The sequence below is a fragment of the Podarcis gaigeae genome (genome assembly GCF_964106915.1).
Source record: "Podarcis gaigeae genome assembly, chromosome: Z".
NCBI lineage: Eukaryota > Metazoa > Chordata > Lepidosauria > Squamata > Lacertidae > Podarcis > Podarcis gaigeae.
The window spans coordinates 4,768,783-4,783,511 of NC_139691.1; the positions used below are offsets into that span (position 1 = coordinate 4,768,783).

Here is a 14,729-nt window from a genome sequence, read left to right on the forward strand (position 1 = left end):
TGACTACTCTACTTATGAAAAAGAGGATGTGTCCAGGAAAAAGAGGACATATGGCAACCCTATGACATTCTGTGCTAGCTTCTGTCTTCCACTGGATAAGTTTAACAATTCTTGATGGCCATGAGTCAGTCTTTTAAAATAAAGGCATAGAAGCATTTGATTAAGGTTGCTGAGCTGTCAAGAAACCAGGTGCTCAGGATGGCTAGATGTTAACTGTGCTCAGAACTGTCAGATGCAGATGCTTCACTTTCAGTCCAACTACAGAGTGGGGTGGGGAGGTGTTCAAAAGTAATGTTTTAGGCCTTTTTTTATCAGAAACAGCTGTGGGATCTAGTTAAGTTGTTTTTTGTTCTTGTTTAGTCATTTAGTCATGTCCGACTCTTCGTGACCCCATGGACCAGGGTACGCCAGGCACTTCTGTCTTCCACTGCCTCCCGCAGTTTGGTCAAACTCATGCTGGTAGCTTCGAGAACTCTGTCCAACCATCTTGTCCTCTGTCGTCTCCTTCTCCTTGTGCCCTCCATCTTTCCCAACATCAGGGTCTTTTCCAGGGAGTCTTCTCTTCTCATGAGGTGGCCAAAGTATTGGAGCCTCAGCTTCACAATCTGTCCTTCCAGTGAGCACTTAGGGCTGATTTCCTTAAGAATGGATAGGTTTGATCTTCTTGCAGTCCATGGGACTCTCAAGAGTCTCCTGCAGCACCATAATTCAAAAGCATCAATTCTTCGGCGATGAGCCTTCTTTATGGTCCAGCTCTCACTTCCATACATCACTACTGGGAAAACCATAGCTTTAACTATACGGACCTTTGTCGGCAAGGTGATGTCTCTGCTTTTTAAGATGCTGTCTAGGTTTGTCATTGCTTTTCTCCCAAGAAGCAGGAGTCTTTTAATTTTGCGGCTGCTGTTGTTAGCCATAGGCAAAGTTGGTGTTGCCATTTTGGATTTTAATTAATTGATGTCAGAATGTTTACATCGCCCCGCATTTAAGACCAAAGTGGTGTACAAAAATACAATATAAATCATAATACATAATCACAAAACAATGTTAAAAACATGAAGGGCTGTATCCAGTGTTAGTCATACTCAAGAGTATATGCACCAAAATGGGTGAACTCAACTAATACAAGTCCATTCATTTCAGTGGGTAGCAGGTGCACCATCTAGGAGAGGGCCACCTCCCCCCAAAAAATTGCCAAGGAAGGGTCTGGGCCTCCTCAAAAATCCCCGGCGTTCATGTGCGCACACCGCAGGGTCTGCTGGCATCATGTGCGCACACTGCAGGATGTGTGCATGACCCGTCAGCATGCCCTGTGGTGTGCGCGAGTGACATCATGCCTTGGAGGGTGCCACATGGTACAAGCATGGCACAGGGTGTGCTGATGTCATGTGTGCAATGTGTGTATGTGGTGTGCTGACATCATGCAGCCCTGGCCCCCTCAGTCACGGGTGCAAGGTGGCGTGCTTGGTGAGTCGGACATTTTTTGGGTACAACCCCTAACCAATAAGGAGTAAAAGCTGCAGTGGAATTATGGACTAATTCAGCACAACTTTGGTAGATTTTCTTTTTTAAAAACATTAATAATTTTGAGGCTTTCTTCGCTTCCAGGCTGATGCCACAATGGTGAACTCATGTGCTTCAGTCATGATTAATGACAGTTGCCATACATTAATCCCTTCAATTAACATGTTTCTAATTGTGTCAGGGGAACTCGCTGTTACAGAGCGTTCAGCAAAATAGTTTGTGATGCCAGCTTGCAGGCTTGTCAAATTGAATTTGAAACCATGGCTCTGTGGTTCCTTACAACTGAAAAAAAAAGAGGTGGGAGGTTTAATTGGCTTTTTGGAAGGAATTAAGGCCACTGGCGAAGATAGTATCCCATCTGAGCTTTTAATAAACAAATAGCATACAGTTGCCAAGCCCTTTGATGCTATGAATCTCATTACTAAAATCCCAGCTGGTTGGACTGTGAGTATAGATATCACCATTGATAAGAAGAGAGAATGAATTCAGGCCAGCAATTAGATGGCCTATCTGTCTGATAAACATTACAGATAACATTATATGCCAGGTATCAGATTGATAGATGTGAGGATTGGGCTCTGGCAAATGGTAGCATCTTTGAAGAATAAACAGGATTTAGATCAGGTTTGGTTCTTCTGACAATGGATAATGCATTCACTCTTGCCTATCTGATTAACAAATATGGAAAAAGCAAAGAGAAAAATTTATTGCATAGAGCCCATGCTGCTTCTTGAAGGTTGTATTTGAGTCTATAGAGGGGGGCAGCTTACATTTGCACGTAGAATCCTAGAAGTGTAGAGCTGGAAGGGACCATGAGACTCCAATTAGTGTCATTTAGGCAGGGACCTTTTGCCCAACATGGGACTCAAACCCACGACCCGAAGAATGAGTCTCATGCTCTACCAACTGAGCTATCTCTTTCTCTGGCCTACTGTTAAACGTTCTGTTTGGAACACTTTAATTCACTTTTCAGCCAGAAAGCACCCCAGAGTGGTTTGCATATGATTAATTGAAATGAGACAGTCCAGGCCTGCAGGCTTGCAATCTAAAAAGGGAAAAAAGATGGGGAGGGAAAGGGGGGAAAAGCAACCCCAGGCACTAGTTTGTTTTTTTAACAGTTGCTCTGATAATGACCAGCTGGAATGGAATGGCCCTGCTTCGTATCTCTTTCACTCTTGCAGGTGCATTTTTGACAGAATATCACATTATAGAACAGTTGTGTATTTATTTGTTTATTTATTTTAAAGTATATTTAGCTCAAATGCCATGTACCATATTTTGCTTTTAAACTGGTGCAAGGCATCATAGAGGAGAGCAAATGAATACCAGAGGTGGAACCAGAGCCTGTGATAAATTTGTAATTGTGCAATTGAGAGCTTGCAAAGAGATCCTTGGGGTGTTGCAATTCCTGCCCTCCCCCCTTTTAATCTGTGGATTACTTGAGGAGTTTGCAGTCTCCGTTTTGTGAAGGATTCAAGGCCTAGAGTGGTCAAGCAGGCTCTAAATGGCAGCATTCTTCGCTCACAACCTGGAGATGCAAAATTCTTCTCTGCTATGCAAACATTGGGTGGGGGAAACTTTCTTTCCATCCTGACTTTCCCTGAAGAAAAATTCCCTTGATGAGCCAAAGCAACAGGTTCCTTTGGTGGCCTGAATGAGGTCTCTTTCACTGGGACACAGGAAGCTGCCTTATACTGAGCCAGACTCTATTGCCTACACGGACAGGCAGCAACTCTCTGTGGTTTCAGACTGCAGTATTTCCAAGTCTGAAGCTGGGACCTTCTGCATGCCAATAAGCTTTAACACTTCTCCTAGAAATTAAGTAAGATTCCAGTCCTCTTAGTACTCAACAAAGGACTGAATGAAGCAAGAACTCATGCTGAGTCAGACCCTTGCTGCATCTACCTCAATATTGTTCAGAGTGAATAGCAGTGACTCTGCAGGGTTTCAGGCAGGATTCTTTCCAAGTGATAACGGGAGATGTCAGGGATTGAACCTGGAATCTTCTTTAGGCCAAGCAAATGTTCCCAAACAACCCCAAGTGCCCTCTCCCTTGCTCTTCTTTCAAGGCTTTCTGCGTGGGCCTTACCTGCGACATCACCTTTTGGAGCATCTTTGCATATTGAGACTTGCCTCTTGCTTGAGTCCAGCTAGGCTGCCTCTGTCATCATGAGACCATGCCTGCACTTTTCGAATTCTCGTAATCCTAATGATTATCTGAACCCAATCAGTGGTTGTGAGACAGCTCTCAGAAGAAACTTGCTTTGTGCCATGAGCCCCATGACGATGTCATGGAGGAGAGGGCTGGATCCTGAGGTGCTCTGGGTGTTGGAGCTGGGCAGCCATGGGGAAGGTCCTAACGGGATGAGGGAGATGGATTTGGGACACCAAGAAGTGTCTGAGCCCGGGAGGAGGTCAGTCATCTAGGAATGGGAGGAATGGATCCTGGGGAGGGACCCGTGGGTTAGCAAAGGTGCCTCCCCCATTGTGGCATCCATCACCCCTGGTTAGATGCCTTCTCCTGTCAGTGAGGAGCCTCCTCCTTTGGAGGAGGCAACTGAGAATAAATCAAGTGCTGAGCTGGTGCTGACACTGCCTCTGTCTCAAGGACAGCACTGGTGCAGGCAAACCCCGCAGACCTTACCCACTCGAAGGAGTGCCTGTTTGCTTGCCCAGTCTGGTACAGTGCTCACCTGACTCGTCAACAGGAAGAAACAAGGGTTGTGCCACTTGTTGGGTCAACGTCTTAGCTATATATCTCTGCCTCTTCTGTGCCTGCTACACCTTGGGACCTGTTCTTTGCCTGTGTATCGATCTGGTTTACGCATTAAAACCTTATGTGGCTCAGGACCGCAATACCTTAGGAACTGCCTCTCCTCGTATGAACTGACTCAGATCCTATATTGATCATCTGAGGCCTTTCTTTGTGTGCCCCCTCCATGAGAGGTCAGGACGGTGGCAACATGAAAACTGGGCCTTTTCTGTGGTGGCTCCCTGCTTGTGGAATGGTCTCCCCAGGGAGCTTCGCTACATCTATTTCAGGGCCAGGCAAAAACATGGTTCTTCAACCAGGCCTTCAGCTGTTAATGATCTATGGTGTTTTTAATGACGGGTGTGGGTCACCTTATTTCCTTTTTCTTTTTACTATTATCACATTATGCATTTTGTGTGTTATGCCGTAAACTGCCCTGTGGTCTTTTGATGAAGGCTGGTATATAAATTAAAAATAAATATAACAATAATAATTGGGGGCCTTTGGCAGAAACAGAGCAGGGAGTTTGGGTTTGTGGTCCAGCAGTGAGGGCCAGGACACCTTGGGCCCTCAGAATCGTAACAGCTGCTGGCTCTCCACAAATGTCCCCCCCCCCCCCGGCTTGGGCAGAGTTCTCAAGTGAGTTCTTGTTAACTGTGCCCTATCTCCCGTGGTGTCTTATTACTACCCCTCACGGGAAATGTTTACTGCTCTGCATTTTACATTTTTTTACCAATGCTTTAATACTTATGTTCTTAACCGCCTCAAATATCTGGCTTGATAAAACGGTGTTGGTGGTGGGAATCTCAACTGTTTTTATAGATAAAAGGTAAAGGTAAAGATAATCAGCAATAAATGGTACACGGGAACTTTTCCTTCTCTTGACAGCTTTTTGGACTTGAGCAAAAAGAGGCAGGATTTTAACGTCTCATATTTACCACCTGCATATCCATTGCATTGTCCTACTTTGTAACCAAAGGGTTTCCCTCCCTCCCTGTCTTTCTCTTTCTCTATCTCTCTCTTACTCCCACCCCTTACTGCTCCTCAGGGCTTTCCTGGTGATCTTGGAGAACGAGGACCTCCGGGCATTGATGGCAACCCAGTAAGTTGGCAAAAGTTTCTCTCCTGGTTTTTGTTTTCTTTTGTGGGCCTCACTGGGAGGCAGCCTGTTTGCTGTTTGGGATTGGCCCCTTGGAATCAGCGGCCTCAGGCCTGCCTTGTTGTTTTAAGTTCCCTCTTGAAACAATTCCCATCTTTTATACAACGTGCTAAATACTTCAGTCAAGCATCTAACAAGGGAGAGGTCAATGAGGTTGCCCTCCCTTCCCTGCCTCTCCTCTTTCCGTCTTCCCCTGAAGTCCCACAGAGTTCTTTGCTTGCTGGGGAAAGGATGAACAAAAGCCAAGGGTAACTGGGTGTTTTTGAAGCATATTTTCTGTCACTCATCTTACAGATCTTATACTCAGATCTCTAGGCAATTTACTCAAAGTAGGCCCATTAAAACGGATGGCCCCAATTTAGCCATGTTCATTAATTTCAATGGGCCTGTTCTAAGTAAAATGCAGTTGAATGCAACCCCCTGTTCTTTTGAGTGTAGATTGTATCAACTGATTTTAATACTGTGCTTTGACAATGCTGCAACCTCCCCGGGACCTTATCATGAAGGGCAGGTAAGAAATCTTAAAAAAACAACAAAAAAAGCAATCATTACAATAATACTAATAATAGTTTCCAGTGTTAGTCCTACTAAGAGTAGACCCATCAAAACTGGTTGATATTACTAAGTTAGGTACCTTAATTTCAGTGGGTACTGTATTCTCGTGAGTATTCTCTGCTCTGGATAAAATCCAACCCCGCTCCTCCCTGTTGGTACAGTGAGAAGCTGGCAGCATTCTACAGGTGTCTGGGATGAAATGATAGAGCTGGGCCGCTCTGTTTATTGGACTGCTTGGATGGAGGCCTTAGGGAAAGAGCTGTAACTTCCTGGTGAAATATGTGCTTTGCATGCAGAAGGTCCCATCTTCAGTCCTCAGCAGTTCCAGTTAAGGAAAGGGTTGACCAATATGGTGCCTTCCAGGACTTGTTGGACTACATGTGTCATCCTTCTTGACCATTGGCCATGCTGGCTGGGGCTAAAGGGAGCTGCATTTATTTATTACCGTATTTTTCCATGTATAAGATGCTCCCATGTATAAGACAACCCCTATTTTTTTAACCCAAAATTAAGAAATTAAGTTGTTTAGCTTTTTTTTGGGGGGGGGAGGTCACTTCCACCAATCACTCACCTGCCTGCCTGCTACTGCCAATCACTTGCCACAGCCACTGCTGATCACATACCTCGCCGCAGCCACCAATTGTCTGCCTGCTCGCCGCCACCACAGCCCACCTGCCCACTTGCTGCAGCTGCCAATCGCCTGCCCACCTCGCCACAGCAACCAATCACCTGCCCAATCACCGCTGCCAATCTCCTGCTTGCTGCTGCCATTAATCACACATTCCCCCTCTGTATTTACTATCCGTGTATAAGACGACACCCAATTTTTGCCTATTTTTAAATAGCAAAAACCATTGTCTTATGCAGAGAAAAATACAGTAGGTTTATTTATTTATTACCACTGTAACTTAGTGGTAGAGAATCTGCTTTGTCTGCAGATCCCAGATCAAATCCCTGGCATTTCCAGGCAGGGCTGGGAGAGACTCTGGTCTGTAACCGTGCAGAGGTCCAGCCTATCAGATGGGGAAGCAGTTGCCCACTAGATGATGCTGGATTCAACTCCCATCAGCCTTAGGTGGCATGATCAGTGGACAGTAATGATGGGAGGTTATGTCCAGCATCTTCTGGAGGACTGTAGCTACCCCATCCCCACTTGATAGAGAGGAGGAGGAGGAGGAGCTTTTTAGGCTAGATTTCTCTCCTGGTGTTTTGGGCAATGTGTGGTTTGAAGAAGGCCCAGCTCTGATCAATAATCGTAGATCTACAGCAGAGATGGGGAACCTTTGGCCTTCCAGATGTTGCTGGACTTGAACTCCGATCATCCCTAGCCCTTGGCTGTGATGAATTCTAGCAGAATTTCATCAACAGCTGCAGGACCACAGATTCAGCATCTCTGGTGCAGTCAATTCTGCAGTGTCTGGGTTTTCTTAGGCTATAAAAGAAGACCTACGTCTGTACACCTACCTTATGCTGAAGATTCAGACCATTTGGTATGGGAAGAGTTTGCATCCCTTACTTTTAGTCTGTATAAGAGGCAAGTTGCCAGCTGCTTTCCAGATCCAAAATATGAATGTACAGTATTCAATTACAAAAAGTCTCTATTTCTAAAACTTTTGCAGATATAAGGGAAAGCATGCAGGAAGTATTCCATCAAATCTTGTATGCTAATAGTGAACTTTATCAGGAGAGATAAAAGAAAGTACTTTTTTGTGCAGCTATGCACAAAACTATGGAACTCCTTCCTGCAGGAGGCACTGATGGCCACCAACTTGGGCGGCTTTAGAAGAGGACTGGACAAAGTCATGGAGGAGAGGACTATTGATGGCTACTAGTCACAGTGGCTATGCTCTGCTGCTACTGTGGAGGCTCAGTGCTTTTGAATACTAATTGGTGGAAACTACAGGACGGGAGTGTACTGTTGTGGTTGAATTCTGCTTGCTGGTTTCCCACAGCCATCTCGTTGGCCACTGTGAGAACAGAATTCTGGACTAGATGGGCCATTGACTTAGTCCAGCAGAGCTCTTCTTATGTTCTTAACTCATTCTTGACAGTGGGCTCTTATGCAGCTGCAACAGAGCCATTCCCACACAACTGGGAGGTAATCAGCAGCCTTGGGCAAAACTCTACGGTTTGGAGAAGTACTATAAACCACCAGCTAGATCAAGAAGTGTTAAGCATGTTCAGTGAGCACAGAATGTTGAGTGTCTTTTGGAGGGGAAATAGGAAACTGGATGGTGGAGAGAGAGAGGAATGGAATGGACATGACTTCGGCTGCCTGAACTGGAATCTTGGGCCAAGAACCTGCAGTATCACAATGTTTTGTTGCAGGTCCCACTTATTATTGATAGGCTTCTGGTTGGACAATGTAAGAACAGGATGCTGGAAAATAAAGGCTGTTTGTCCAATTCAGCAGCCCTCTTCTCATATTCTCCCTAAGAATTAAAACCGTGGTTCTGGTGAAGGTGTGCAAAGGTAGCATACCTTGAAGCAGCTAGCCTTTTAAAAAAAACCCTGATGGGATTGAATTGTATTGTAGTAACACTGAATACAGTTAAATAGCTTTCAGCTTTGATATAAGGCTACCTGTATGTCTGGCTGTTTCTGTAATCTCTCAGAAATAACCTTACAACCTGGTTGTTTTTGCAGTGTTTACCTTTGGTCCCCTTAAGGATTGAGGAGAAATGTGATTCAGTTCTCATTTAAATGCAAATCTATGAAATCTACACTTTCCAAAACAAAATGTGAACATAGCGGTTCTTTGAAATTTGCACTTATCCAAATTGTCCAGCCAGTGTTTGCAAAACTGCATATGTTAGGGAAAAGTATGCCTGAAAATGAATGCATTAGAGAAAATGACATATAAAAAACGCATTATATCAGGGGAACTTGTTTGCAAATATGTGTACATCAGGCAAAACTGCACAGAAAAATGTGTATATTAGGATAAGTTTGCATGGAAATGCTGGATAATTTTTCATGAGGATTTTTAAAAATGCAAATTGTTGCAGAAATGTGAAAAAGTGAATTTAATATTTGAAAAACACGAAATTCAGAGAACCATCCCTGGTCCCCTCACCATACAATTTCTTGCTTAGCCTATTCCCTTCTATAGAAGCGGGCCAGGAATGCCCTTTTTCCTTTTATTCTTTTTGAAAAATAAAACTGCATTATCACCAGAAAATATGCCTTGGGCCAGCAGATTGCTTTCCCCAGCCCTTCCTAAGTGTTGCTTTTAACTCTCCCTAACCTCAAAATTCTCTGTTTCAATTGATTTTCCTTGGTGCATTCATGTGTGTATGTGTGTGTGTGTTTTAAGTAGAACAGCTGTCCAGCAGTTTGTACAGTTGTCAGAGCAGAGATAAAATGCATAAAGATTGCTTGCTTTAGACACAGCATATGCCCTTCTTTCTGGCTGCTTGTGTGAGAATTAAAGGGTAGGAGTTAAGGACAATTAGAAGGGACCTGTTGGATCAGACCAAGGGCCGACCCGTCTGCTCTAGAATCTTTTCCCACAGTGGCCAACCACCAGCTGCCTCTGGGAAACCCACAAGCAGAACATGAAGGTTTTCAGCACAAGGGCTGAGTGGGCTTTCTCCCTTTATGTGTGTGACTCTCATTCAGAATCCGCCATTGCAACTCAGTTATGCCTTAGGTATTCCTTGTTTTGGAAGTTGGAAGCATTTGCCCACCTAGAGATACTGGCTCTGTTGGTTTCTTTCTGGGTGCACCTTGTTCCTAATTTATTTAATTAATTAAGGTAGTGATGGGGAACCTTTTTCAGCCCATGGCCACATTCTCTGTTGGACAACTTTCCTGGGCCTTTGTGGCAGTAGTGGTCACAGCCATGAGCAAAAGGAGAAGGTGCAATAAATGTGAATCTTACCATTGTACCGTTCACCCCAGGACCTGTCCTTCATCCAGGCAGGCAAGAAATATTATCAGACGTGCAAAAACGTTCAAGGAAGGACCAATTGGGGGGGGGCATAGGTTCAGGAAGAGGGGGCATGACTGGGTGAACCCCAAGGGCCAAATAGTGAGGCTTGGAGCATTTGCCCCTTGGACTTGAGGTTTCATACCCCTGCTTTAAAGCATTTCTAGTTGAGGTTCCTGCATTGCAGGGGGTTGGACTAGATGGCTGTCAGGTTCTCTTCCAACTCAACAATTCTATGATTCTACACTGCCTTCCATCAAACTGGATTTGAGTAAATTTTTGCAAGGGTGTGCCAAAGGCAGCCATTGCCATTGGAACCAGAAGAGATTAGCCAGTAGTCAGGACCAAAGAGCAAGGCTGGGCTACAGGGCAAATCAGCAAATAGGACAGAGGAGTGAGTGAGAGGTCAGGACTGAAGATTTTCAGGAGTGTGCCAGGGTTCAGGAAAACACCATGTTTCTCCAGCAATGTTCTAACTGGAAGCAGGAGCCTTTTTATGCACTTCCTTGTCTGGGGAGAATCCAGTGGCCAGTCTGGCTGAGCACATTCAGTCTAGGCCAGGGGAGGTCCATCAGCCATGCTGTCTGGGGCTGATGGAAGTTGCAGTTCAATAGCATCTGGAGAGACCACTTTTGCCACAGAGGTACCCTCCAGATGCTGTTGGACTCCAGCTGCCATCAGCCCCTGGTCTGGGGCCTGAAGGTACTTTACTGAGAAGCTGCCAATTGTAGTTCAAAGGCTCGCCACATGAGGGAGTTGATGTGTGTATTGATCTGTTCTTAGTTTGTTGTTGAGTTTAATTATTTTTGAATGTTTGTTAGCTGTTTTTACCAATAATTTTATTGGATGGTGCTTTTTGTGTTTTTGTTTAGAGCCACATTCCCTCCTGGGCAGGCCTTCTGGAATCTTGAAAGCCCAGTGAAGGTGCAGCCAAAGGCCCAAGTGGGCAGAGTCAAGGATGGGGCTCTTATCTTTGCACAGCATGCTACAGTCTGTCCTTATGAAAGTCCAAGGTCTCCACACACACATACACACACAGAGAGAGAGAGAGAGAGAGAGAGAGAGAGAGAGAGCCCTCTCTAACCTTCATCCATGCAAGCAAAAGGCAGGATCATGGTTCAATCTAGGTATATAAGCACTAAAGGAAGCCACAGAGGAGAGCTGGTGAGAGGTGTGGGGGTCGGTAGTTCCCTGCCCAGGGGAAAGTCCCAAGGGCCAGAGAGATAGAGAGGAGCTAACAGGGCTGCATTTGGTTCCAACTTAAGGTTCCCCACCCTAGGTCTGGTCCCCGCTTCTAGCCTAAAGAGAAAGCCATTTTAACTATTCCTGTTGGAGAGAAACAGGAATTGATGGATGGAAGCACTCCATTGCCTGAGGATCCTTAAATGAGCCACGAGCTTCATTAAAGTGGTCCGTGGCATGTGTGTGGACTTGCGGTTGAAGACAGGAGAAGGCGTACCCATGACACTAAGTGTTCACATTAATTTCTCTTTGCATTTCTGTTGCTTCTTTTATTTCTTATATTGTAGTACAGTTTGAATTCTCTGTAAATCCTACAGTTATCTAGTACAGTGCATTACAAGAGAAATTGTTAAGTGGTCCTCCAAGGCCCTTGGCAATTTTCAAGTGGTCCATGGCGGGGAGGGGGTATTTGGGAACCAATGGTCTATGCTGCAGATCAGGCGGCTCACCATGACCAGGACACTGCACAGAACCAGGGGTTCTTGGCCCTCACACTGCCAGTTAAATTCAGAATGGCAGTGTGAGAGCTGCCACACTCCCACTATGGATCTAAAGCGTCTTCAGGGATTCCCTTATGTCAGGGACTCAAGAGCAGGAGCACAGGGAAGGGAGGAGATGGAGAGCGAGGGGGAGCAATCCGAGGGCAGCATAGGAGAAGATGACAGTAGCCCGAGAGATTCCATGAGCCTCTCCAGCGAATCGGAAGATTCACAGAAGGGGGCGCCGGTGGCCAGGGCAAGGGGGGGCCCAAGGGGGACAATCCAGAAACAAGGGGCCAGCGGGGACTCCCAGAGCAGCAGTTGGAGATCAGGACCAGCTTCCCCACCAGAGCGTAGTGGGGGGGAGGAGTCCCAGGTATCGGGGCCAGCGTATTCACCACCAGGGAGAGAAGATGAGTCAGGGTTGACCATGCCTACATCGGAGAGTCAGGCAACGGAGGGGAGGTCACGTCCAGCCAGCTTCCAGAAGGAAGGAAGCAGTGATAGAAGCAGTGTAACGGTCAGGAGGAGGGTCACGGGGTTGGCGCGAGAGCCAAGTTCAAATGTACAGGAGCGCGGGACAGCAGAGAATGAGGATTGGGAACCAGGTCCTAAAGCCCGCAGGAGGCAGGGGGAGGAGTCAGGCAACTCAGCGTCAGAAGAGTCCAGAATGGTGAATGCCCCAGCGGGCAGGAGGACCCAGAGGAGGAGAGAGGAGAGGAAGAGGTGGAGCAGGGCTAGGATCTTAAACTGGTGTCAGAGGGGAGGAGATTCAGACGGAGCTTCGCCGGTCTAGGGTTTAAGACATAGAGCTGCGCGCTGCGGCTTTGAAATGGAAACTGAACTTCAATAAAGACTTTTGTACATAACGACAGCCTGGCGTTGGTCCTCTGTGAGCTGGGACCTAGGGGCAGCTCTGACACCTTACCTTAAGAAAACACCTGGTGAGCACCTCACTCTAATGCACCCTTATCATCTTCATCTGAGATCTTAAACCAAGTATGGGAAGCTTTGGCCTGCCAGCTGTTGCTGAACTACAACCCCAAGCATCCCTGCTTGCTTGGAGCTAATGGGAGTTGTAGTTCGGCAGCATCTGAAGGGCCAAAAGTTCCCAAAAACTTACCGTATTTAAGTTGTCATCCTTCCCTATTAATCACTCTGCCTTAGTAGCCTTTCCCTTCCTTCAGTTAGCCCCTTCTCTCCTTGACTTGCCACTGGGATGGCCAGTGGCACAAGTGCTGCCTTTTGCCTCTCTCCCACACTGTGCCCTAAGTCATTATGGGAAGGCTTGCCCATGGACTAGCTCTGTATTCTTTTATTCTCCTGTTATCCCTTTCCTGTTCTCCCACCTTCCTTTGTTGGACCCCTGCCCTTCAAATATGTCATCCACCTTGCCTTTATCCCCTGGCTGGCCAAGACTCTTTCCAGAGTGGGTCAGGGGCCACCCTGCCCAGCCTCTTCTGGCCTGCATGGCTCACCTCCCCAGCTTACTAGTGGGATGACAGCATCAACCATTCCTGACTACCTGATGTGGTGGCAACAGGAAGGACAGACCCCCCTTGCACCTTTGACAGTTGTGCTGAAGAGGGAATTTCAGCACAATTTATGCTTCTTGCACCCACGTCAGAGATCTAGGAGTTTGTCTGCTGTGTTTGACTCATTACAGAATAAGCTGCATTGATTTCCCCACATTCCTGGTTGTGTATGTCAGTGAGAGTTTGTCCACATCACCATTTATCTTGTGATAAACCATAGATTCACTTAATTATACTGGGTGGGTGGGTGTGCCATTAGGATTTTAAATTGGTACAGGATCAGAGGAAGCTGTCAGGGATCCTTTAGTTTAGATTCCTGCGTTGCAGGGTACCTTCCAACTCTACAATTCTAAGATTCTGGGATTTCAGGTCAGGAGTCTCTCTCCAAAAACTTCCTGGAGAAGCCACTGGGGATTGAACCACTGGCCACTGGCCCTTCCCATGAACTGACAGTCTACCCCAACCTGAAGCCCTTTCAGGTGTTGTTGGACTCCCAACTCCCCTCAGCTCCAGCCAGCATGCAAAATGGACCAGGATTATGGGTGCTGAAGTTCAGAGTATATGGAGGGTGTCAAGCTGTGTTGTAGGAAGGAAACACTAGCTGCCTCTTCGGAATGTCTCCAGTCATCTGGTCCAGTTGCGTGCAGGACCTCTTTTATTCCCAGCAACATACTGGGCTCATTCTGAAAGAGGGGCAGGGGATCTGTGGCCCTCCACATGTTGTTGGACTCCCCTCACTCCAGACCATTGCTCAGGCTGGCAGGGGCTAAGCAGATTTCAGGGGCTCAACGTGAATCTGGCTTGGAGCTCTAGGTCAGTTTTTGAAAGCTCTGCCTGGGATATCCGGAGAATCCAGAGTCCTGCAATGTTAATTCCCCAGCGGAAGAGAATCCTTCCCTTTGGCCTTTTTAGATTTTCTCCCCCACCCCCACTTGGACAGCTTATGACACTTAGTGCACAGAATGAAAAGGGAAGGCCTTAGCTTGTTTGAAGAGAAGTTTGGTGGGGTCAAGGAAAGTGTCACAGACAGAGCAAATTCCAGCAAAGGACACCCATGGAACAGATTCTGAGTCTGCTGGGAGGAATGTATGCAGAAAGCACAGTTGTGGATCCCATGTTTCTGTCCTGCCACCTGCTTCCAGAATTTGATACACACTTTGGGCTCTTGACTGTTTCTTCCCGTGCCACTGAATTTGGGTGGCTTGTGCTGTTTACCTCAGATTGGCTTGTGGCAGTCTCCTCCCACACCCCCAACCCCCTTCTGTTCTTCTGTTCTAGCCGACTAACTAGTCATGTCCTCCTCCATGCCTTTACATTCCACCCCCACCCCTACCCCGTTTTACACACACTTTCATTCTCTGGCCACTGAGCATAGGCTGGAGCATCTTCCACATCAGGAAGGGTTATAACATTCAGAGTGTTATACTTTGCTGGGGTGGGGTATAGAGGCATGTAAAATTATTAGGGTGTGGAGACACTGGATAGGGAGAAGTGGATGTGAATAACGATAACACACCCACCCCAAAATGCCATTTCCCCCTAATTATTGTTT

At 46.4% G+C, this 14,729-nt stretch overlaps 1 protein-coding gene across 4 annotated transcripts in view; it reads left to right on the plus strand.

Moving 5' to 3' along the window:
- COL27A1 (collagen type XXVII alpha 1 chain) overlaps positions 1–14,729 on the plus strand; it is a 245,466-nt gene that overhangs the window by 99,102 nt on the left and 131,635 nt on the right. For 3 of the 4 annotated variants that reach the window (XM_083721577.1, XM_083721578.1, XM_083721580.1), the window contains one exon: positions 5,325–5,378. The exons of the other annotated variant lie outside the window; for it this stretch is intronic. In XM_083721577.1, coding sequence (XP_083577703.1) covers positions 5,325–5,378 — 54 coding nt within the window. The remainder of the gene's footprint in view (positions 1–5,324; positions 5,379–14,729) is intronic. 4 annotated transcript variants of the gene reach the window in all.